This window comes from Erpetoichthys calabaricus, chromosome 5, assembly GCF_900747795.2.
Source record: "Erpetoichthys calabaricus chromosome 5, fErpCal1.3, whole genome shotgun sequence".
NCBI lineage: Eukaryota > Metazoa > Chordata > Cladistia > Polypteriformes > Polypteridae > Erpetoichthys > Erpetoichthys calabaricus.
In genome coordinates this window covers 11974932-12001317 of record NC_041398.2, presented here as the reverse complement: position 1 = coordinate 12001317, position 26386 = coordinate 11974932, and the positions used below count along the sequence as shown (strand labels likewise).

The 26386-nt window shown below is 41.4% G+C and overlaps 2 protein-coding genes and 1 long non-coding RNA gene across 7 annotated transcripts in view; 1 reads left to right on the top strand and 2 right to left on the bottom strand.

Moving 5' to 3' along the window:
- Positions 1 to 26386, bottom strand: part of LOC114641751 (E3 ubiquitin/ISG15 ligase TRIM25-like) — a 182952-nt gene that overhangs the window by 67942 nt on the left and 88624 nt on the right. The window lies entirely within an intron of this gene.
- LOC114644581 (tripartite motif-containing protein 16-like) overlaps positions 1 to 26386 on the bottom strand; it is a 203986-nt gene that overhangs the window by 89355 nt on the left and 88245 nt on the right. For both annotated transcript variants that reach the window (XM_051927891.1, XM_051927892.1), the window contains exons 3-6: positions 20253 to 20486; positions 19027 to 19186; positions 16322 to 16387; positions 11930 to 12662 (exon numbers count right to left, since the gene is read on the bottom strand). In XM_051927891.1, coding sequence (XP_051783851.1) covers positions 12121 to 12662; positions 16322 to 16387; positions 19027 to 19186; positions 20253 to 20486 — 1002 coding nt within the window. In that variant the 3' untranslated portion in view covers positions 11930 to 12120. The remainder of the gene's footprint in view (positions 1 to 11929; positions 12663 to 16321; positions 16388 to 19026; positions 19187 to 20252; positions 20487 to 26386) is intronic.
- The window catches only part of LOC127527857 (uncharacterized), a 134184-nt gene continuing 118483 nt past the window's right edge, over positions 10686 to 26386 (top strand). For 2 of the 3 annotated variants that reach the window (XR_007935000.1, XR_007934999.1), the window contains exon 1: positions 10686 to 10700. This is a non-coding gene — a long non-coding RNA (uncharacterized LOC127527857). Of the gene's footprint in view, positions 10701 to 10936; positions 11044 to 26386 lie in introns of those variants that run through there. The other variant, XR_007934998.1, reaches the window with a different exon arrangement.

The window sequence follows — 26386 nt, the reverse complement described above, 5'->3', positions numbered from 1 at the left end:
GTGGCACCGGGTTGTGCTCACGATAAGTGTAAATAATAGTGGACAATAAACGTGTGGTGGACCGTCTGTCTGTGTCCGGGTCATCTTCCACACCATGAAATGCAGAGTCATAGCCCACCGTCTGAGTTTCATATGAAAGCTTATTAGGGTACTGAGAAAGAAACAATAGGCAGAGAGTGGGAAAAAAGGATGAAATTTCCACTTTGATCGCGTAGTTTATTTTGTCATTAAAGTAGAACATCAGAAACTTCATCTTAAAATCATTTAATTTACTAGTTTCTCAAATCCCATCGTAACTAAAGTAGCACATTAAATGCTTTGTTTTGTGTTTGATCTTCTATGTGCTCAATGTTTGTGAATCACTACATGCTTACCGGCTTTCTCTTCCTCCAACAGGACACAAAATCCATTACATTTGTAATATTGCAACTCTCTGAATAATTAAAATACTGCGACGTTTACTTGATATAATTTTCATGATAGGAGTTAAAGCATGTTATTAAATATGGGAACACGGTGGCGCAGTGATTGTGTGTGACCTTCGATGAAATAATTTATTGCAGCAGTTCTGTCTCTTTCAAATGTACTAATCCCCAATTCCTGTCCTTACTTTTCATTCTCCAAATACCCAATCGCCACTCAGTCAGCTCTGTAATAGACGTGAAGCCGTCTGTAAGTTTAGAACGACGATTCTTCAAAACTTTTAAGGAACGTTGAACTTCACACCAGTCCCAGTAAAGTATGCAGTGCGAGGCAGGAACAATCCATGGACTGAGCGCCAGATCCTTGCTAGCGTAGTGACACTGTGTCCTTTAATTATTAACAATATAGATTATTTAAATGAAGTTAAAGTTTTATCTGTATAATATAATAAACATATTTTGCTGCATTTCATCTTAAAAATGATATCGTCATCATATGTAAATACGCACTTTATAAAATGGCTCAGGTTGTACAATATTATAACTGTAGTCAAGTATACAGTGAGGTGATTGTACTTATAAGTCCAAACAGTTCTACTGAATGAGTGCGTTCAGAGCTCTTGAGATGAAACTCTTTCTGAACCACGAGGTCCGTACACGAAAGGTTTTGAAGTGTTTGCCGTGTGAGAAGCAGTTCAAATAGGAAGCATGGCTGAGGCAGCGTGTGCTTGATGCTGTATACTGATAATTCTTTTTATGATCAGCTGCTCCAAGTAGTGCAGTGAGAGTAATATGGAAAAAGATGATCTGCTGTGGCAACCCTTAACGGGAGCAGCTGAAAGAAAAAGATAATGCAGTGAGCGTAAAAATGCTAAAGCAGTTATGGTATTTGGAATAGTTTGGCCATTCTGTGGACCATTATATTGTTACTGCTTAATTACAATCAGATGAATTAAACTAATAAACAATATGCCGTTAATTTCAGTGTATTTATAAAGCCGCGTCATGGATGTGGATCTGCAAAAGAAAGGGTAACCACACAGGAACAGTAGCACTGCTTTGACGCTGGGTGTCACCAGTCTGCAAAACTGAGCAGAGAAATTGCGTATGGGCTACCGTGGGAATGTGAGTGGCTTTAGGCCAAGTTTAAGTTTTATACATCGCGATTTGAGTGTGGAAACGTTCGTACGCAACATTTCTGTGCATACGCACCGTTTATACATGAGGCCCCAGGACATTTGTGACTCTTAACGTGAGCGTTCCGAGTCATCACAAGTGTGTTGTTTCATAAATGTGAAGAATCTAAACGATGACGGCGGTGTCCGGGATTGTTTTTGGAAAGGTGGAAACAAAACGGCTCACGACAAACAACCGTAGAACAGAATAAAAAGTCATGGAGTTCAAGCGGAAACCTTGAGAACTTTTAAAATGGCGTCTGGAGAAGATATTAGATAGCGTCACACTATACAACTTCAAGTCGGAGAGAACATCACACTTAACTGGACTTGCTGGATCTGATGATGTTGAGTTTTATGACTTGAAATTATACATGATAACCATTAGACCAGCGTCACACTACACACGTCTGAGTCGGAGAACATGTCACACTACACAACTGGATTTACAGGACCTCATTGCTTTGAATTACAGGACTTGGAATCACAGGGAATGACCGTTAGGCTGGCGTCACACTACACAACTTCAAGTTGGAGTGCACTTCAAATTTTAAAACTTTTAGTTGCTGTGCTTCTTTCCTGCATTACATGAATAGGACTGGTGCGGTATAATGGATGACATGACTCCTTCACAACATTTATCTAAGGATTGCCATCTTACTGCATGTTGACATATCAATTAATGTGCTGCCTTTGGCCAACATCACGCTATAAGACTTCAAGTTGGGGAAAATGTCTGACGACAACTGGACTTGCTGTGTTTGGTCTCTGTGAGGAGGTCAGATTGCACGCCTAGGATTCACATAGGATTACGGTTTCCACGATTCCATCGCAAATTCTGAGCAGCTTTAAATTTCTGAATTATCACAAGTTCACTGAATTTTGACAGCTACTTAATGTCCTGTGTTAATTCAAATGTCATTCTACCCGATTTTGATGACTTTAATCGGTGAGCGTCTAACGAGTAATGAATTCTATGACTCCAACGTGACTTTTCTTCCCAGATGCTAATTTTCTAACCTTTTCAGACTCATTGTATTTTGACACCAATTACTATGTTGTCTGATTCTGGCATTACACTGCCGACGTCAAGTCAAAGAGCATGTCACACTTAACAGCTACACCTACTGGGTCTCATTTCCTTAAAGGCATCTGATCTTACGATTAGGAGTCACCATAAATAACCGTTAGACCAGCATCACACTATATGACTTTGAGTTGGACAGCATGTCACACTTAACAACTACAGTTGGTGGATCTCTTTGCCTTGAAGATCTCAGATTACATATCTCAGAATATCAGGGTCTTACTGATGACATGACTCTCATGTGACTTTTCTGCACACCTTCTAATTTCCAACATATTGTGAGTTTACTGCATTTTGACAGCCACTTCAAATGCTGCCGTAAGCCAGTGTCACACTATGAGACTTTATCTCAATGTGGGTCTTCAGTTGCAACACTTTGTTGTTTTGAGAATGTCACATCTGACAAGTAACAATGTCAGGAGATCATGAGTCACAAGACACCCTTGTGATACTTCTGCTCACCTTCCAGTTTTCTTAGTATCTCCGTCTTGTTGACAGCCAGTTATCATACTGGAACGAGCTGGTGTCACAGTATGCAGACTCCAAGCTGGACAGTGTGTGACTCTCAATGACTGGTGTCACAGTATGCAGACTCCAAGTTGGACAGTGTGTGACTCTCAATGACTGCGGTAGCTGCGTCTCATTGCCTACCACGGAATTGCGATTTGCAGGGAGTGAAGGTTTACACGACTCGCTCACAACTTCTCAGCACAGTTTCAGATTCCCTTTTGCACCGTATCCTGTGGAATCAAAAAGTAAAGTCAACTTCCCTTTTAAAATCGGTACCCATGAGCAGTCCTATCACTTCTCCATGTCGTGTTCCTGTCGGTTGTATCACTTCCACTAAATTCTTCATTCCTTTGTAGAAGAAGAATCTTTCTGGCTGGCCCCAAATCCAGGTCAACACCGTATCCTTAACCTTATAAGACCCCAATCCCTGACGCGGTCAAGTCAAATCCACACTGAGACGCTGCTCTCCATCTGACGGAGTTGAACTTCTTTTTGACATCAATGGTGACTCCTCCACCCTGTTGGTTTTGCCAGCCTTTCCTGACTAATGTGTACGCGTCACGGTGGTACACCTGCCTGACTCTGCTCTGAATAATTTCTAAATTTATATTTATTTTTTGGGCTGATTTCTTTATCCTAATTTGTGATACAATTTGTTCCATTTCATTTCTCACAGAGAAGCCCTCACCTGTAAATTTATGTCCTGGTGAGTCCCATGGGGATGTCGCACTACAAACTTCATTTGTTGTAAGAACACACAAGGACTAGGGGGGCACCTGAGGTGGGTAAATCTCAACAAGATACCAGCCAGTTACGTTAGAGATGCCATCGGAGGATCACACCTGAAAAATGACAACCCTTCTTTTCCCACATCGTGATTTACTTCACCCTTCACATCCAACGCCAGTCTGATCTCTAATATCGATGCAGTTATATTGGGACAAATCTTCATTTATGTAAATCTACGGACGCATTTTGTGATCTCCTCAAGAATCGTTTGCCACCCTTGGATCTTTTTTCCACCCCTCACTACACAAAGACTTTTTTATAATCAATATTCTTCTACAGGACTGGAGCGATTCTGAAAATAGCGTCGTATTACTGCCGTTCTTGTATATCGGGTGTGACATTACGGCAGGATTTATACATTACAGTGCCGTGTTTGTTTTGTGTACCATAATAGCGGTTTGTTATCTTTACTTATCAATACAATACCCTTTACCGATTTACTTCCTTGGCTTACAGTCTGATTTATTTTTCGTCGTTGTTTGTTAATCGATCTTTTTTGTTCCAGTCATCGACGGGTTCGCCGAATGAGTCTGAAGTGTGTTCAGGCTGATGGAGTCACAGAAGAGGTTTACCGGAGAGTGTTGTGAATTTGACAGATTTGCATAACAAAAGGTAAAGAAAAACAAGACTGGGAAATGAAGAGCTGAAGGGTCAAGACCAAGAAGTCGAGATATGTGAGGCTGAATCCTGACTATTTAATATCCTTCTCTTATCTCACTAGTAACTCATTTGTTAATTTCCACTCCATGTTGTACCCACTTTACATTTCTGACATCGCCCTTCAGCTATGACTGGCATTAAGGCTCTGGGTGAGGAATGCAGGAGTAGAAAAGAGCCAGCTGATGATGATGATGATGATGATGATGATGGAAGGGGCACAAATATCTGTGAAGGAGATGATGATGAACCATCTACTGATGGAGGTGAAGGTTGTGGATGTCGATGAATGAGAGAATGAAGGTCTGGCTGGTGACGGAGGTTGATGTGTGCATAACCAGGAAGGAGGCCATAATGGCCGACTGCTGTGAGGAGGTAAAGTAGGTGATGGAGGTGGAGGTGTCAACTTCGGGGACAGGGTTTATGTGGGGGTCTGTTAATGAGGGGGCTGTCAGCATGGGTGCTGTTGGATGATGTGGCGTAGACCTGGCCTGGCTTGACTGAGGACTGGTGGATTTACAAGGCATTGAGACCCCTTCACTTTATTGAGTTGGAGATTTCATTTGTTTCATTTCAATCAACACTCAACAACCCATAATACCAAAGTGGAAACGTGTCCTCAGAAAGGTTTGAACATTTATTAAATAAAATCAAACACATTCCTAGAATTATTCAGACCCTTAATTGTGGTACTCATGTGGTGCTCAGGTCCCTCCTGTTTGCTTAGAGTCTCCTTGAGATGATTCCAGACCTCGATTGAATTCCACCTGTGCAAAGCTGAATTCACTGGACATCTTACCAGAATGTGATCTTGGTGGAAATCTACAGAGAGTTCTTTGGACCTCATGCATTGTGATTTGTAGAACCTTCTAGACATAGAAACACGACTGACTTTCTAAACGACGGCCACTCAATTCAGTGGTGAACTCCACTCAAGTTCTGGACACGTCTCAAGCTGACAGGATGGACCAGAGTGCAGATCAGAGAGACACAAGAAAGGGCTTAATATGATTAGGAGGGAGAGATTTTAGCTTGTGATTTTTTGTTAATTTATTAACCTTTCTGTTAACACGTCTTCACTTTATCATGGTGAGTTATTAAATGTTGATTCAATGGGCAAAAATCGGAAATTCATCCATGAAAAATTAAATCCACAACAAAGTGTGTAGAAAGAGTCTGAAGACTTTGTCACTCCACTGTATTTTGAGATATGACACGTAATTGTGAGGCGGCATGGTGGCACAGCGCAGCGCTGCTGCATTCCAACAGTCCTCACCTCCACCCTGATTATTACAGACCTTCACATTGTGACAATCGCTCCTCGTTGGTGGGTTAAAAATCAGCCGCTGGTTACGTCCACAAACTCTTGTTCTTCTTCTGCACTGTTTGTCAGGTTACCTCAGTTCATATTTACTATTTATTATATAGTGCCTTTTGTCACCACAGACATTTGTAGCATTTTACATTCCAACAGATGGTGCATCATTATACTACTAATAATATTTGTGGTGCCCCTTTTGTGCCATCTGTTGGAATGACAGAGACATAGCAGCTGGACAGACACACAGACAGACACTTGTCCTTTTATTAAAGTGCATGAACTCTGGTCTTGTATTTACATTGCACTTCATATCACTCTCTGCTTATTGAATGTCTTTAAGTCTGACATTAACAAGTCAGTAAGTTTACAATCAAAATGGGAAATTCAAAATGATGTTTTAAAGCTGAATAAAGCCGATAACATCTCATGATGTGACTCAGAGCTACAGAGTTACTGAGCGCCAGTCTTGATATCTGGGCTGCCAGGAGAAGCTCCTCAAGACCCGCTATTTGATTAAGAGAGATTATTTTCTTTCTTTCTTTCTTTCTTTCTTTCTTTCTTTCTTTCTTTCTTTCTTTCTTTCTTTCTTTCTTTCTTTCTTTCTTTCTTTCTTTCTTGCTGTCATAATTGTTTTAGTCTCATTCTTATTTATTGTTCTGTTCCTGCCTTGCCTGTTTACATGTTTACCACTCAATCCTTATTGTACGTAGCGTCTTCAGTCAGTCAGTCATTCTCCAACCTGCTATATCTGAACACAGGGTCATGGGGGTCTGCTGGAGCCAATCCCTGCCAACACAAGGAGCAAGGCAGGATATGTAACGTCTTTCTTTACTAAGTTTATGAATGACACCAGGGCTGGATTAAGAGCTTTGGGGGCCCGTAGCACATTTCAAATTTGGGGGCCCTTTTGGTCTGCATCATCTGAAGTTTAGATTCTGAACAGATCAAACCGGACTAAATAATTATTTTACTCTCGATTATAATAAGAATCTTATAATATTTATCTGAATTTTATGTGTTGGGCCCCTAAAGTTTTGTTGTGTAAGAAATTTACAGTTTAAAAACGTAAAGATAATATTTTTAAAGACCAGTTTTTCAATGCCTCACTTTTTCATTAAATATTGGGTCCACCATTTGGGGTCCCCCGAAATTGCGGGGCCCGTAGCATATGCTACATGTGCCTATTGGTTAATCCGGCACTGAATGACACTCATGATGTCAGACTACTCGAGACGACATGCGGCCTTTTCCTACTTTTCCCATTACTGTATTTTAAGACTCTTGCAGAACTCTGCCTAGCCACAAGATGGCAGCAGCGCACCACTGCCATTTAATCGCAGGCGAGGCGGACACAAGAGAGCCGCTCGAGGGGTGTCAGGTTCAGCCGGCCGACTGGCCACGAGGAGCTCCGCCACAAGTAGGCACTTCATTGCTCAGCTGTCAGACTGTCAGACCTGCAGAGCAGGAGGCGGCGGTGAGCACAACGACATGAACTCGTGAGGGTCTGCGCAGATTCTCTGATCTTCGTCTCACTTTTCTTGTGTCACAGGCCCAAGTACCCCTCACTGTGGGACGCGGTCGAGGTCGTGTCTGCACGCACACTTACATAAATGACGAGTGTTGCTGAGAGATATAAACACGTGTGTATAAATATATGTGTGAATATCTAGAGTGTTGATCCTCGCGGCCCATATCGATATTGACAGACCTGAGTGGTTAAGGGCAGGGCTAAGGGGCGGGATAAATGTCAATCAAAGTCAGCGTCAGCGAATCATCTTCTTGCTGTCACCGCCCGCCTACTGTGCTCCAGTCTGCGGTATTAGCCTTTTAAATAATCCGCAGGTAAGTTAGGCGCCGGAACGGCGCTCCGCCTTCACCCCCCACCGCCCCGCAGTGCGCGCTCCCGCTGATCTCAAAGCGCAGCACCGGACTAAACCAGTCGGGCATTCCGTGAAGCGCGCGTGTCACACTGAGACTTAGCGGAGTGAGCCTCACGTGAATAGCCGTCTGCTTACAGTCGAGGCTCAGTCGGTGCTGAGATCTCAAAGTGTCCGCCATTAACACAAGACGGGCGGAGACAGTCCACGGTTATGTGCGCACACTCGGGAGATTTAAGGAGTGCCGGGAAACGATCAAGGAGAACATCAGTGATGGAGACACCGAGGAGAGAGCGACATCTACAGAGGGAGTGTCTGTGACTATTATGGGATGGCTTGGGAAGAGAAAGTTGGCTGAGCAAGAAAGAGCACTTGAGCTGGACGAGTGGTACAAATCTGTAAGAACTTGAGCTGCTGAATAATCGGCGATAACGCGTTAAAATGTCTGCGATAAAAATATTTTTGATTACATCTCACCTGAAGAAAGGGCCTGAGTTGGCTCGAAATTTTGCATTTTATAATTTTTTTGTTAGCCAATTAAAGGTGTCATTTTACTTGACTTCTCACTACTTAACACAATCCCCAAATCTGTTAATTGAATCCAGTTAAAGTGACTGCGGGTCTCACGTTGCTAAAGAAGCAGAACCAAATTAAATGCAAGTCTGTTAATAGTAATAGCAGGTCACTGGCACTTGATCGTTATTATTATATTATATGACTTATCATCTCATAATTATATGACTTGCTACCTCATTATTACGACTAAGTTTGACTAAAATGAAGATACATCCCCCTCTAGTGGGCGTAGTGGAGAATTGCAGGCCTTTCTATTTTTTTCAAACTCCAAGTTCTTCCCAGTTGGTGCCCAGTAGAGTCAACGCCACCTCCTTGGAGCTCCAGGGTGGAGGCTCCGGGCTGCAGAGATGCACACTTGGTGTCGATTGAAGCAAGTCTGAATATCAGCTGCTGCCCTTCGAGAGGTGACTGAAGTAGCCGTCTCTTCTTATTGCTAATCCACATCTGAGCAGAACTACAGCAGCTTTGACTCCTCATATAATATCAGCAGTGCGTACAGAATGCAAGCAGCCATCACTTGACTATTATGGTGGGATAAAAGTGAAAGTGTTTAAGAAGTCCATCCATCCATCCATTTTCCAACCCGCTGAATCCGAACACAGGGTCGCGGGGGTCTGCTGGAGCCAATCCCAGCCAACACAGGGCACAAGGCAGGGAACCAATCCCGGGCAGGGTGCCAACCCACCGCAGGACACACACAAACACATCCACACACCAAGCACACACTAGGGCCAATTTAGAATCGCCAAAACACCTAACCTGCATGTCTTTGGACTGTGGGAGGAAACCAGAGCGCCCGGAGGAATCCCACGCAGACATGGGGAGAACATGCAAACTCCACGCAGGGAGGACCCGGGAAGCGAACCCGGGTCTCCTAAATGCGAGGCAGCAACACTACCACTGCGCCACCGTGCCGCCGTGTTTAAGAAGTGTACCTAATAAAGTTTAATGTCAGGATTTATTAGCAGCTGATATTGAAAGTGTGGGGTCAGACTGGAGTCACAGGGACCACTCACCTCGTCACAGCAGACTATCATGTGTCACATGGACACACACGGGGACAAATACACACAGCAGGACACAAACACTCAGACTGGCGAGCAACACTCATCTGCCTCAATAATTAGCTTTATTTCAGCAAATGGAAGAATGAAACATTCATATGGCATCACCATATTATTTGCTGCATTCTCCATTTTCTTTAAAATTATATATATATATTTTTATAACTTTTTGCTCTTTATTACAAAACTAGCTGTGCTGCATGTCTAAGATGGGTTGAATTCTAAGTAATCAACTTAGATCTCAGTGTTAATGTTTGCAGTGCACCATCTGTGGGAATGTATTTTGAAATGCATGTAGTAATAAAATGAATTGCAATTATCATTCCAACAGATGGTGTATCACAAACGTTTGTAGTAGTACAGAGCATTAATATAAATGTTTGTGATGTGCCATCTGTTAGAATGACAAATCCAATGCTTATGTCTCTGTTATATGCCATTCTATTGGCAGAGCTGAAGCACAACAAACTGCCGCAGGTCAGGACCAGCAGTTGTGTGCCAGCAGGGAGGTTTACAGGCTGGTATGGTGCCCACTAATCACACTCACCCTAACACACATTCTGTCATTAAACCGCTGGCCGATATCAGTGGTGACGTCTGGTGCTGCGGCTCTGTAACTGGATGATGTTGATTAGCATGGGAGTCATAAAAGCAGAGCTAATGTTTGTGAGGCGCCATCTGTTGGAAAGACAGAGACAAAGTGACTGGACAGATACACAGACAGACACACAGACACTTGTCCTTTTATTAAAGAGGATTAATCATAAACAAGAAGTCCTAATATCATCAAAACATTCAAAATATGAGATATGATCAGAGGAATTTACAAATCAAAAATTTCCAAATGAACAGATTTGACAAATAACAGTCGTCCATATAATTTTTTTTCTGTGTGTCTTTGATCTTTTTAAATTAATAACCAATTCAAATTTTATAAACTGTGAAGCATTAACAGGCCATTTATCTCTGTGAATGTAACACCTAATCATAATTAAGTAAAGATTAATCTAAAATAAGTAATCTTTTACACATTAATTATTATTAATCCAAACTGTCCTTCAAGGTGATGTCAATATTCTGAATATTTTGTAGATCTCACCAAACACTTCACACCCTAACTTCTCATGTGTTTAATACGCAGAGAGGCCACAAGAGGGAGCAGTTTGGCTCCAGAAGAATCAGCTGATGTCACAGCCCTGAAAGTCACAGGAATGTCACTAAGGTGCAAGTCACATGACCAGCGTCTGAGTTGACAGCACATGATGAGGGCCACAGGAGCTGACGTGGATTCGATTATCAGTGATTGGCGAAGTGTCAAGTGTGCTCATCGACTTTTAAATGACATTTTGCCCTGAATGTGCCCACCTGCCCACACTGCTGACTGACATTTCCATTTCATTAATCCTGAGCTCTAAAAGCCCCCAAGGTCAGCAGGAGACGACCTCAACCAACACAAACATCAGATGACAGGACAACATGGCTGTCAGCCTGTAGAGTTTGAACGACTGCCAGTGTGCAGCTGTGATGAGGACCTGAGTGACCAGACAGACCAGTGGCTTTATGAAGTGACACAGCGGGGACTGAAACAATGGCCGAGGTGACAGGAGAGAGAAGAGGGCAGCAGGGCTTAGGTCAGCAGTGAAGAGGTCATCGAGTGACAACCTGTCTGATGAGCGAGTGCTTAAAGAATCAGACGTCAGTCACACATCGAGATACAGATTTGATCAACGAGGAATACAATCTGTGATCACAGGACGGCCATCAGTCTGGGCCTTCATTGGCTTCTTCACACACACTGATGTCAGGTGACACGCTGCTCCTTGAGGGGTCCTGAGGGAATTGTAAATTAATCCTCGGAATGTGTGTGTCAGTGGAAAGATAAAAGTGTCCCCAAGTGTCACATCTGATTGTCACTTTGAACACCGACAGTGACGGTGAAGTCAGTCAGCTGACTCGTCTCCTTGAGTTTGGGTGACAGTGAGAACAACAAGGAGGAGGTGCAGTTTAATGTCTAACGTGACACCAAGTGACTCAGTAAAACACCAAACTCCATCAGTATGGCCGACATGTGACTGAGCGGTGAGTCCTCGTCTTTAGACATTCACAGTGAATTCATTCAGAGGTGACAGACCACCGGAGTAACTAATAGAGGGGCAGACAATGTCTGTTCAGAGGCCAGCACTCCTGTCACTTCTGTCACTCTGTGCTCCTAAATAGTCACTGGAATGAGGCTCTGGATACTGAGACAGGCATGTGGTCCTGCTGGAGCAGCACTACTGAAAGGCACTATATAGACTGACTTAACAGGTGACATTCAGTGACACTCAGAGGACAAAGCAGATGGGGTGTCAGCCTGAAGGGCATGTGGCTGTCAATCAACAGTGACCCCTACTGGTCAGACTGGTATTTGTAGGTCTGAGGTGTCACCGCCCCTCACTATGAGACACACACCTGATTGGCTACTCAGACCCAATAATAATGGAGACCCTGACAGCCGCACTCGCCCCTCATTCTCATCCACAAATTCACTCACAGAGGTGCTGCCTCCCCACCTATAGTGTAAAATTAATTTTGACCCCAAACTGCAAACACAAAGACACCTGAGTTTGTGGGGACATCAAGTGACCGGTGGAGGGTACTGGTCAGTGGTCACATGGTGTCAGATGGCTGATTGTTACACTGCAGTAAAGATTAAGCCAAAACCCTGGATAGAGGGGCTCAGTGAAGGAGGTGTTGAACCTGTGCAGGAGGGTCATTGTGTGTGAGACGCTATAAAATGACAGAGAGCCAGCAGGCCAGTCCAGATACACACCTATTCTGGGGCTGTAGGGGGCGCTGATTACAGTCTTCATTTTATTGTGAAGCACAGAGTACTTGGAATGATAACACACCAAACTCCAGGACTTGTCATTGTATCCAAGACCGCACTCCACGCCCACTCCTTTCCTGCTCAGTCCTTTATATGCGACTCCAATCATCATGACGTCTCCACTGCACTCCACCTCCCAGTAACAGCGAGTCCCAGTCAGAGCCTCTCTGCACAGAACTTGGTAACAGGAGTCAAATCTGTCAGGATGATCAGGATATTCAGTCTCTGTCCCCTCCCATGTCACCTTCTTGTTCCCGTCAGACAGACGGAGGACTCTGTGTGCCGTGTTGATGTCCAGTGTGAGGGGACAGAAGTCTGAAAGGAGAGAAAAGAAAACGACTGAGGAAATCTGGGAGTGTGTAACGGGACTGGGGGCGGAGCACAACACAGACAATTAACAAGAGCCAATCAGGAGCTGCGCTGACCAGACACTAATAGTAAAGAGCTCATCTGATTGGACAGAATCTGTGAAGATTAAAAATTAAATCATAAAAAGACAACAACAGACAAGAAGATATTGACAAGAGTTTAGACAAATAGATTGAAAACAAATATTGAGAATGTAATAAAAGAAGAGCAGACATGTGTGGTACAGCGGAGAAGTGCAGCAGATAACCGGTGTGTCTTAAGAGACTGTATTAATGTCAGGAGAGAGAAACCTGCATGTCGCAATATTACATTTAGATTTGGAGAAAGCATTTGATAGAATTGCACATAAATATATGTGGAAGATACTCCAAAAAATGGGAGTTCATGAAGGTTTTCTGGACTGGATAAAAGTAGTCGATAAAGATATACGAAGTGAGATAAAAGTAAATAACAAACTAACAGAGGAGATACAGGAGAAATGTGGAGTAAGACAAGGGTGTCCATTGTCAGCAGTGCTGTTTATTCTGTGTATAGAGCCCTTATTAAATAAAATTAGGAGGGACACAAATATAAGAGGAGTTGAAGTACCAGGAAGGGGGGGACAACAAATAAAAGTGTTTCCATATATGGATGACATAACAATAATAGTCAGAGATACATGGAGTATTAATAAAGTAACAGAACATACAGAAGTGTTTATGGAGGGGGTCAGGTTCAACTTTACACCTCAATAAGAGGGAATGCGTCCTTTGGGGGAAATGGAAAGAAAAACCACAAGGAAGAATAAGGTGATGAAATGTGGAGAAAGTATTAGGGATAAGATTTGGAGACGAGAGTACGGAGAGGATGGAGTGGAAAGAAATGGAAAAAAGATCAACAAACAAACAGAGTTTGGAGGATAAGGAACTTGTCAATGGAAGGGAAGATATTGGTGATGAAGGCCGTTATAATCCAAAACTATCATACTTAGCAAATGGTTTTTATACACCAAAGAAAATATTAAGAAGAATTATAAGAACATGTTTTGTGTTTCTATGGGGGTCAAAATGTGAAAAATTGGCAAAGAGGAAGGTAAAGAAAAGGAGAGAAAATGGAGGGAAAGAGGATCTGAATATAGAAAGGGAGTTGGCTTTAAGACACACAGCAACTGTTGTTAATATGGCGTTAAATAAAACGGGGAAATTAGCGGACATGATCAGATATCTGCTAGGCACAGAACTGAGAAAAGCAAAATTATTAAAAATGACAAATAGCAGACCCATTGCCTTTAATATGCCAAAAAATTATAAAACAATAGTAACATTTGTTAAAAGATATTCATAGGAGGAAGGAGATCACAAAATTTGGAAAAAGAAAAAAGACCTAAAAAAATATAAAGGAAAAGACGAAACGGTACTAAAAATCCAAAAGCTCACTGAAGAGCAAACAAGAAAAGTGTGGCAGCAAAATGAGACAAAGAATTAACAAATAAACAAAAAGACCTCAGGTGGGTGACATTACATGAAATCCTACCGACGCAGGCGGCCATGTACAAAAGGAGAGTCACGAAAAGTTCAATATGTCCGAGGGAGAACTGCTGAGAGGTGGAAACACCAGAGCATGTGTTTAGGAACTGCAAAAAGACACAAGATGTGTGGAATGAGGGGTTAAAGGAATGGAAAGGGAGGACAAGAAAAGAGGGGATGAGAAAAGAAGGAGTGTTGTATGGTTAGTAGGGAAGGAGTTAAATGTAAAAATGACAATAAGGGAATGGAAAATGATCAAAATAATAAAAGAAAATATGTGGTGGTGGAGGAATGAACTGGGGATTCATAACAGGAAAATAACAATACAGAAATTATACAGAAATGTGAAAAGGAAGGAGTGGAAGAAAGGAGGAATAAAGAAGGACAAGGAAACAAATGGCCTTAAAAAAGGTAAAGACCTGAAAAATAGAATTAAAGGTGGGGATAAAAAGGTGAAAAATAAAAAGTGTCACGGTGGTGAAATGGTGACGGGTGACAGTGAATTAGCAATGTGACAGACTGTGTGTGTGTGCTCAAAGCTAAGAGACTGAAAAGAAAAAGGAAATGAAGTGAAAGGGGACAAGAAAATAGTGATAGTGGTAAGTAATGGAATTTAGACAACGTAAAAAACAAAAATAACAACAGACAACAAAGAGAAAGGCAGGCAAGTCAGTCATCTGAAAGTCATCTGAGTCGTCAGAAATGATAAGAAACAACATAAGGTCACCACTGAGGTCAAAGGTCTAATGGACTGTCCACACTGACCGCTGACTTTATTAAATGACATGTTTTATTGTCACAGTCCACCTCTTAAATTTAAAATCAATCCACTGTCACACTTCACATCCACATCAATTATTTGTATAAAAGCTGCAATCAGTATTTACGATTTATAATCTATCTATCTATCTATCTATCTATCTATCTATCTATCTATCTATCTATCTATCTATCTATCTATCTATCTATCTATCTATCTATCTATCTATCTATCTATCTATTATATAGTGCCTTTCCCATCTGTCATTGTGTCTCTCTTTCTTTCTTTCGTGTGTTTCCTGTCATCTCTTTTTATTTTTTGACTGTCATTCTTATCCAAGGTGACTCCCATCATCTCACATTCCATTGTTTCCTTTTCTTTTCGTTGTCCAATCAGAGCCCAGGCAGGTGAAGTGACTTGCTGAGGTCACACAGTGGTGTCAGTAGTGGGATTTGAACCCACAACCTCACGGTTTGAATTCCAAAGTCTTCACCACCACACCACACTGCATTTTTTCCACTGCAAACTCTCCTTCTGTTCAATCGGAGGTCAGCTTTACTCTGGTGGTCTCATCAGGGAGGTGGGCTACAGTTCTGTGGACCCCAAAACATCTTGAGAATATTAGCAGCTGTATTCACTGGGACATGAAGCTCTGTGGAGTTGGTCATGTAGTCTTCACCTTGACCACCTTTGGCTGTGACCTTCTTCATCTCCTCCTCTTCTCTTCTCCTCGTTCAGTGTGAGGCACACAAGGACACAACACAGCAGAGTGAGGACTTCACTGAGTGACTGAAGACCCCGGTCACACACATTTGAAGAATCAGTCAGCTTGAGATGTCACGACAGTCCAGTGGGGTCTTTGAACTTCTAAGGACCCCCAATAATTTTCTATGCCATTTCATTTATTTTAATGTTTAAAATTTGTGAAGTCGAGAACTCAAAGCAAAGTGTCTGCTCTGTGGAGTAAAGAATGGAGGATGACGAGGACTTTTGTCAGCTTTAACTTATTTCACATACAATTGTGTTTCATTTTTTAACTAATACTGTGTCTGTATATACAGTCGTGTGATAAAGTAAGTGCACCCCATGACGTGGATTTTATTTTTTACTTTTCCCTTTTTAAACATTTCTGACACATCAAGACTCGGGTTCGACAGACGGCTTTGGTGATTCACTGCCTGAGTCTCTCTATCCCATAATGCACCAGTCACAGGACCCCCATCACTCTCAGCCCCTCAGTCACACAACACTCAGACTTTCATATCCTAAGCCTGTCCTGCTCTATTAAAACTTCAATGATTTTTATTGTGATGATCCATTCAGTCAAAGCACAAACTCACATTTTAAAAAGTCGTCTCTGCTCTGAGGTTCAGGAGGCTGGAGGGCGAAAACTGGAGCTTCATGAGCTGAAAATAAAAAGAAAAGAGAAGAAGAATGGAAACTGTGAAGATGGCATTGTGGGATCTTAGTTTAGTTCTTAAACACGGATTACAAATGCAGAGGAGTTCAAATAAAACATTTATAAAAAATACAAGGGCTGGCAAATTATGCCAAATGTCGATTTGAATATTCATATTAATAATAATATACAGGGAGTCAGAGAGTATTGAGACCCCTCACTTTCTGCACACTTTACCGTGTTGTTGATTTCATTTTAAATGGATTAATGTGCCTTTGTGCTCATCAGTCTACACTCAGTGACCATAATGACAAAGTGAGCGCAGGTCTTCAGAAAGGTCTGCACATTTATTACAAATCAAAACTGAAACGTCTCCTTCCTAGAAGTATTCAGACACTTCATTCAGATCTTTGTGGAAGCCCATTAGGTGGTCTTCATGACTGTCACTACAAGCTTTGCTCTCCTGTATTTGGCCAGTTGATCCCATTTTTCCTGGCAGATCCTCTCAAACTCTGTTAGATTTCAAGGTAAGCGTCTGTGAACTGCCATCTTCAGGTCTCTCCTGTTCTTTTGGGTCTCAGTCTGGTCACTCAAGGACACTCAGATTTGTCACAAAGCCACTCCAAAGTTGCCTTGGCTGTGGTCTTCAGGTCGTTGATCCATAGCCCAGTCTGAGGTCACAGGTTTTCTTTAAGGTCCTCTCTGTATTTGACTGCACTTCTCCTCCCCTCAATTCTGACTTGTCACTGACCTGTCCCCATAGCCTGATGCTGTCATCACCATCTTCACTGTAGAGATGGCATTAGGCAGGTGGTGAGCAGCGCCTGGTCCGCTCCAGACATCCTGCTTGGTCTTCTGTCTAAAGAGTTGAATGTTTGTCTCATCAGATCATTGAATCTTTCCCTTGATGCTCTCAGGATGTCATTTGTCTTTTACTCGAGAGTATCTTCTGCCTGGCCACTCTACCATAAACGCTTGATTTGTGGAGCACTGCTGAGATGGCCGTCCTACCTACAGTTTCTCTCATCTCAGCAGAGGACTTCTGAAGTTTTTTTTGCAGTGACAAATTAGGTTTTTGGTCACCTCCCTGGCCAAGGCCCTTCCTTCCCAGTTACTCAGACTGGCCATCTCTCGAAAGTGTCCTGTTGGTTCCAAACTTCTTTCATTTCCCAATGCTTCAGGCTGCTGTGCTGCTGGGACCACTCAGAGCTTTACAAATGACTTTATCTCTTTGCTCTTCTCTACTCCTCACCACAATTTGATCACAGAGGTCTACAGAGGGTACCTTGAACCCTATGTCTTGGTGTTTGTCCTGACATACAATGTCATAAATATACTGTATTTTATACATATTGATAAGCAGGTACAGTTGGGGACATCTTCAGATCTCCATCTAGTTAAGAAATCCCACCCTGAGTCGAGAGGGTGCTGCTCCTGCTAATGTCATCACGTCAATGAGTTCACAGGCCACAAGACGAGTGACGTCACTTCCATAGCCTTCTAATTAAGCTCCTCCTCTTCTGTGACACCACTATAAAATGTCACCAGAAGTGGGTGTTCATTACACATCTGTGACTGAGGAAGACGGAGCTCCGACTCACAAGTGACTTTAACTTGACAGCCTTTGATTACAGCAGACGTCATCATTGTGCTCCGTCTTTGTGCTTTTTATTTCATCTTCATCATTAAACGGGGTATTTCAGGGTGGTACCCCAACTCTTTGTGCCCACTCTCTCTGCTTATTTTCACAATACACACATACAGTTTATGTCTAATGTGGTGGACGGCTGTGATGGACCCTGTGCTCCTGTCTGCTTGACCTTAGTTTGTGTTTAAACAAATCGCTGTCTTTATGTGTAAACGTACGTAATTCATAATTTATAAAGTGTGTTTTACTCTGAGGCTGCACTCACTGAAATGTTCAGGTGGTCCTCAAGTACTCAGAGTTCTGACGCAGTCCTCCAATTTTCTTATCTTCACTTCCAAATTAAATCAAATAAAATGCTTTTTTTCTTTAAAATCTTTTTAAATGTCGGTGGGAGACACGACTTCTGAGCAAACAACAGCAGGAATATAAAACACGAGAGCCCAGGGGGAGCACAGCTGAAAATGGATGAACGTGAACTTTAAACGTGGACTCCATCCAGCAGAATGTAATGGACAGAGAAGACAACAGGAGCAGATTGAGATGTTCTGATATTATAAAGCACTGACGCTGAGCTCAATTTGATTCCATTAACGTCTTCACTGTTCTCAAATAAACAATTAATTTGTGCTCTGAGCCGGCTTAGCCATTTAAAAACACATTTCTCTTCATTAATCTTAAGGTGAGCAAAGCAAAGGAAATAAAAAGAATCTCAAAATGAAGTGCATAAAGGACATTTTAAGAGAATACATGGAATAAGTATAAGGAGTATAACATTTCAAGATAAAATTCCAAAACATCTGATTAGGAACAACTGATTATTAAGAGAGTTTTATATCACTCAGCTAATGAATGTGAAAGGCACTATATAGTAAAAATAATAAACAGCAAAGGATGGCAGATAAATGTTAAAGAGCAGGCATTCTTCAGTGTCCTCTTATTGTCACTCTGGTCCTCCTAATGGACTTCAATAACAAACACAATGTCACCAGACGCTGTACCTGATGGAGTCCTTGTCATGATGTCCCACTGGCTGATCTTCTCCAGACTCTTTGTCAGACCTGACAGCTCCTTTCTCAGGTCCTCAGATGAGAAATCAGCGGTGACAGTGAAGCTCAGCGAGTCTCCATGAGCAGGAAGGACACAGCGAGATGAGAAAGTCTGCATCAGGAGAGAAGAGGGGACAAGATGTCAGAAACGAGACATTTAAAAGTAAATAATACTTATAAGAGGGGGCTCTTCTGAATTAAGAATCAGTGTGGTGGGCACTCAGTGTGGGTTTAGATGGTGAGAACGCCTGTCATTGACTTGTTGTTTATTTATGAGAGAATATTTGGTGGAGTGTAGTGGAGCATCAGAGATTATCAACCTTAACTATCAATGAGCTTTTCAGACAGGACTCCATGATAAGAGAGTCACGATAAAGGGACTGAGGGGGCAGGTGGTTCCAGAATTGACTTGGCACACAAAACAAGGTGTTCGGCTTTTTATGGTTCTGAGAAAAAGTTAAATTAAATTAAATTATATTATATTAAATGTAAAGACTAACACATGTAGGGAGAAAGCTGTTTAATATGGTTTTATAATTGAAGGTCTGCAGCTCAGAAGTGTGACTTGTAAGGAAATCCTTGGAGCATTTGTGTATTCATCATCATCATCATTAACCATACAAAAGAGAGAAAGCTACGGAAAGCTGAGTTATTTAGCAACCACCATGTGTGGAGTGTAAATCAAAAAGACAATCTCACTAACGTATGTGAAACACAGTCGACATCAGGACTATTGTGTGGAGTGTGAGAGAAATACACATGAGAAAGATGAGAAATGAGAGATGAGACTGGACTGTGGGGTCTGAGCTGTGAGGAAATGCTGAAGGATTTGAATCTCATCAGTTTAAGGATGGAGACATCAGGAGGTGGCCTGGCAGAAGGGTTGGCACCATCCTTATAAGATGTCATCTTTTACACTTCATAAAAAAATCACTTTTTCACCCAGACAGCTGTAGATTCATCTCTCCGTCATGTACATAAAGTAAACAACTTTGAGATATTTGTAAAAAGAAAATTTGAAATGTTAAAGAAATATGAAAAGATGGTCTGTGTTGGGCTAAATGGCCTGTTCTTGTCATGTTGTTCAAACTCCTCAGTTCTTTAAAAATTCTTTCTAAATGTTCTCCTGTCCCACCCACCCCAGTCGGATCAGACTCCCTGTGAAGTGTCGCTCTCACCTGCAGGAAGTGGAGATGGTCCTTGCTCTCTGAAAGCTCCTTCAGCTCAGCTTCTCTCCTTTTCAACTCCTCAATCTCCTTCTCCAGTTGCTCCATGACTCCTTTAGCCTTCTCCATTTCTCTCTTTTCTTGTTCTCTGATCCTCTCAGTCAGCTTCCTGTGGGCTTCCTCAATGCACCGTATCAGAGCAGTGAAGCTCTTCTCATTTTCTTCCACCTCTCTTACCACAGACATCTAAATAAATAGGATAAAGATTTAGAATTGCATCACCTGATAAGAATAACCAATCAGGAGGCACATTTGTTGTTATTTTGATGTTTGAAGGACAGTTTGAATTGGCTGGAGTGACTGGTGGTACTTTATTTGCAGAAGGAAGGTCAGTTGCAGACTGCCACCCAGACAATATGTTCCCTCCATTATGCTGAGTAACATCATCACTCTGCTGATGCTGCTATTAAGGAAACTGCAGAACTTTATGAGACACACAGTCAAAAAAGGCTTCCTTATGAAGGATCTTGAGAGCCAATGGCAGGAGCTGCTGTGGACACCTGTACTGTCTTGTAAGGACTCCATTTGACCTGATAGTTTATATAAAAGTCACCCTTTAAAAATGGCATCTCCTGCTCGGACTGAGGTTAGTTGTGGAGTAGGACGAAGAAGAAGAAGAAGAAGAAGAAGAAGAAGAAGAAGAAGAAGAAGAAGAAGAAGAAGAAGAAGAAGAAGAAGAAGAACAAGAACAAGAACAAGAACAAGAACAAGAACAAGAACAAGAACAAGAACAAGAACAAGAAGAAGCTCAGAGTTGTGAGTCTTTATTTCTATGTTTGATGTATCTCTACTTCATTTAGGTACTTTGAAATATTACTAATGAATTTTCTATTGTAACTATGGTTCATACTTATATGATGACACCTGGTGTGGTGTTCTATGTGGGAAGTAAATGTGAGGTAAAAGGTGCCTGCTGTCCAGGATCACTAAGCCCAAAGCTGGAGGTGTTCTGCTGTTTTTACAACTTTGCACATCTGGACAGTGACTCACATAACTATGTGATAGAAGGCAAGGATGAGAAGCACTAAAAGGTCACCTACTAACCAGCCACTAGAATGAGGAAGACATGATAATATGAGATTTATTATTAGGGAATTTAGATGAAGGTTTACACCAAATACAGAAAGTCTCATATTGTGTTTTGCCTTTTGGTACAGATGTGGAAAACCTCCCTGGTTGGGTGGATAAGATCCTGGCCAGAACAGGGATTGATGGAGACAGTTGTCATTTTAACATGTGTGGAAAAGTTAGGATCAGAGTTAGGATCGGACCACCAGTACTGCAGAACAATTTAAAGACTTTGGTAAAAAGCTGAGGAGCAGTAGTGACAAAGAGATCAGAAGTTCAGCCTATGCCACACATAAGACTGAGCACATTAGATAGATAGATAGATAGATAGATAGATAGATAGATAGATAGATAGATAGATAGATAGATAGATAGATAGATAGATAGATAGATAGATAGATAGATAGATAGATAGATAGATAGATAGATAGATAGATAGATAGATAGATAGATAGATAGATAGATAGATAGATAGATAGATAGATAGATAGATAATGGCCCTCATAGAATTTTTATATAATTAAAGATTTATTCTTCATAAAGTTGTATTCCAAATACACAGACACTCATTTGATCCAAACATCCCAATCCAAAACTAACAAAGTTTCCAAACAGAATCCAAAGACATTTGTTGAAGAACAAACCACAGGCTGACAAAATCCAGAAAATCACAACATCATAAGGCACAGCTAAAAGAACACAAGAACTCTTCAAACTCACAGAGCACATTCACAATTGAATCTGTGGGAGACCCTCTGAGTTTATAAGGTGGAAGGGAAGCTGGTGGTGGTGATTGGCTGATGGTCCACCTCTTGGTGAACCACACACAAACCAGATGGAACATAACATGGGCAGCATATAAACTAAATCAAAAACAAATAATAAAGCAGATACTCAACCAAATCAACATTAACATAAACAAACAAAAAAGACATGAAACAAGACTTTGAACAACATCTAGTGGAAGGAATGCTGGCTGAAAATGTCACAGTCATCTTGGGTGTAGAGAGGGGATTTCATGTGTCAGTAATAAGCAGGAATTCTAGGAGGAAACAACAAAAGTAGACGAGCGTAGAAACATAAACCAAAGTGAAGGTTGGTCTGTGAGGTTGGTTCTCCTTCACTTCTACTTCTTCAGCTGTCACCTCTTTGTCTGGATTGGACTACACAGTGTTGAGTGGCAGATTGTGCCCCGCCTTCTTTCTTTGAACTAAAGACACGCCCCACTGGTCTGGACCAGCTGTGTTTAGTACTTTAGTACACTGGATGGTTAGATTAATGTGAGTCTTTGTTAAATAAATTTGGTTGGATAAGTTTGGTCTGTCTGGGCACAGAAATGTGTGTGAAGACTTCTGTCTCTGCTGGATGAGAACTTTCACAAAAATGAATCCTGGAAGAACTGGGCATCGGAGAGTGTGCTACCATAGACAGTCTGCCAGATCACTACAGGGTGAGAGCTACACTAGTGATTACAATGGAAGCCAATTTGGGGTTTCTGGCAATAAACCAAACTGAAATGTAAGGATGTGGTGGACGATCTTCAATAACTGGGAGAAACCCACTGAGATACTGCATGAAGAGGTAAACTCCACATGGAAACTGAATGGAGGAAAGTGGATCTGAGATTCAGCAGATGCCACCACTGGACAACCTTACTGTCCTTTGTGATAAAATATTAAAGCTGAAGTAAAAGATTTGGAGGTGTACGTTATGTAAAGTCTGCACTCAGTCAAACAGTGGAGATCCTTAAGCTATGGACTATAATAAAACTAAAATATACAACAATGAACAAGAGAAGACCATTACGATTTACAGAATAAATCAAGAATATCCCATCACTCCAAATGAGGTATTTTGCAAGAAAAGACAGGCTCTCCAATCAGAATGTAACCTCTTGATAACAAATGAACCTGAACAACTCATCTTTAAATTGCAACATCATTATGGTGAACATGGAGAGAAGGCTAATAAGGTCTTAGCTCAGCAATCAACAATTTAGAAGTTTACAACTCAATAACAGAAATATTACCAGTGCAACTGGAGATAAGGTGATAAGCCTAGAAATATAAGTCACACATTTAGCAAGTACTCTAAGTCTTTATATTCTACTCAGTTTAAAGAAGACAATAAACAATCTGAGGAGTTCTTTGATGTAATGCAAGTACGACAGCTGGACACTCTTAGTGAAGAGGATCTGGACAAACCTCTGACACTCTCGGTACTACTGGATGCTCTAAACTCACTCCAAAGAAGGAAAACAACAGGCCCTGATGACAACCAGTGGAATTTTATAAAGACGTTTTCAACTAAGTTAGCTCCACTATTATTAGAAAAGTTTACAGAAGCTACAGACAACAAAATTCTACCGAAAAAACCTACCCAGTTTTCCACACCTCCCAACCATTTCCTTTCCAGAAGAAATCCTAATCAGTCTTGAGGAGTCAGTCAACATCTCATCAACATATAAAAACATTTCAAAGAATCTCCCCTTTAAGAGTCCTAGGATATGGCGGGAAAAGGACCTTTAAATGAATACCTCAGAAAAGGAGTGCAAGTCAGTCCTGCATAGAATACACTCCAGCTCCATATGTGCAAAGTATTCAACCATCTGCCTTCGACTCTTTCATCGATCACATTTATCTCATTTAAAATTTGGAAGAATCCAACCTGCGAGTCTGGTAATCGAGCTCCAGCCTCACTGGGCCACATGTTTAGTGAGGACAACAAAGTAACATCATTTAGGGCCGAAATGTTTGAATGTTTAATCAGACAGCCATGGGGTCACAATCACTCCTAACTCACTAACAGCTGTGGTTGGTGGCCTACCAGAGGGGCCTAAAGTGGAGGAGGACACATTGACTGCAACTGCCTTGACCACATTGTGAGCTCATGGACTTATCCTGCTGAACTTGAAGACCCCCAGCCCACCTGTGATAAGTCACTGGGTCACTGATGTCTGACATTTAAAAAAAAACAAATTCTCACTTAGAAGATCTGTTCAAAACCTTTATAAAATATAGCAAGATCTAATTAATAAAACTTTAAAATAAGCAACCATAGCAGGGGAAAAGAAAATTCTGCATTTGTATCTATCTATCTATTTATTTATCCATCCATCCATTTTCCAACCCGCTGAATCCGAACACAGGGTCACGGGGGTCTGCTGGAGCCAATCCCAGCCAACACAGGGCACAAGGCAGGAATCAATCCTGGGCAGGGTGCCAACCCACAGCAGGATATTTATTTATTTATTTTTCTAAATTATTATGAATTTTGTCCCAGCTCTCGGCTCTTCTCTCTTTTTCTGGGTTGCAGTGTGAATTCTGTTTGGTAGTTTTTTATTTTTTACATTTTTTTTGTTGTTTAGATTTCTGTTTTAACTTTCTGATTTTTATTTTTTATTTTGACTTTGAAAGTCATTTGTGGTATAAGTTGAACTTGATTGTATGCAATGATATTTTTAAAATAAAAACAACTTAGACCATTAATGGACGTTGTGCCCGCTGATCTAATTCAGAACATCAGCTTTGACCTTCAGTGTGAGTTTCTGTTAGTAGAGTTAAGTCTCCGTTAAGCAGCTGATGGAATATCAGAGGACTTTATGGTGATGCTGTCTGAGTCTCCACTGAGTAACACCTGGGATTCTGTCAACAGTGAAAGGCCATGAAGGACACCACACAACGTCTTCTCTAACTCTCCCTTCTCGTGTCCCTACTCATCATCACCAGTGAAGCTCTGCTGCTCTTCAAGTTCTCATTTATTTCTCCTCTCTTCGATATTAAGTGTTGTCTTCCTATTCCACTCACCTTCATCTCCTCCATCGTCCTTATCGTCTCCTTCAGTGTCTTCTCTCTCTCCTCAAGTCTCCTCTTGATGTCACTCAGTGTCGCCCCCAGCTGTCTCTGTTTGGACACACAAGAGGACACGCGTGGTCAGATCAGAATTCACGTTAACTTTGTGATTTCTTCTTCTCTTTCTGACTCCTGATATTTTCACAAAACATTTGTTTGACATTTCATGACACAACTTAGATTTGATTTAACAAACAGGAATGACAATAAAGATTAAATAAAGTTTAATTTAATTGATGTAAAATCGAATTTGGGTTTGAAGAGTGCATCGAATACAGAAGACAGTTTGAAGGCACACAGGTGTGTGACTTAGTTCTTGACGTTTAGAAGACATCACATCGACAAACTGGGAAATGTGAAATTCACACAACACCAAAATAATAAAAATAAACTGAAGTGTAAAGTAAAGAAACTGGTGAAAGGCCAGGAGGACTTAAACACGTCATGTCAATAATTAGAGGATCTACAAGGCAACCTAATAGAATTTTCAAACTCAGAAATGATATTTTTGTATGTTACTTACCCTCAGGTGTTTTGTTTAGATGACAGATTATTATTTTTAATTAAACTAATGAGCTCTGCCCCCTGCTCACTTCGCTCACCCACCCGCAGGTTTGGTTTGTGCGGCGCTTCAAACATTTAAAAGCCTGTACAGCACCTGTCCTTTTGTCTCACTGCCTTGTCTCTCTTCTCACCCAGACTGCACATGGAGCTCGATTTACTCCTGAAAGAGACTTGTGTTTGTTTGAAGTGTCTGAATAACGTTTGTCTCTAAAATCTCCTGTGTATCTGTGCCACTCTGTGACCCAAGTGTGACCGCATACGTGGATTTCACTTTCACAAAACCACAAATCTTTTAATTCTCGCTGAGAGGCCTCTTCTTTGGGAAGAAACACTACTTTTCCCTGATGGCAACATGAATTAGACAATCTACAAGTCTCTGACTTAAAGTTTCACTCCAAACAATATATTCAATCTCATTTTGCTGTTCTGTTATTTCACTGAGTAATAATTTCAGTTTGTTTGTGTGAATGTGATCTTTACTATCATTTTTTGTAGACTTTTGAGATGGCCAAAGTCTCCATCTCGCGGATCTTACTTCTGTCTCTAAGGACTTACAAAAAGTCTCTTCAGAAAGATCACATCTCGTCTCTTATAACAGAGAGA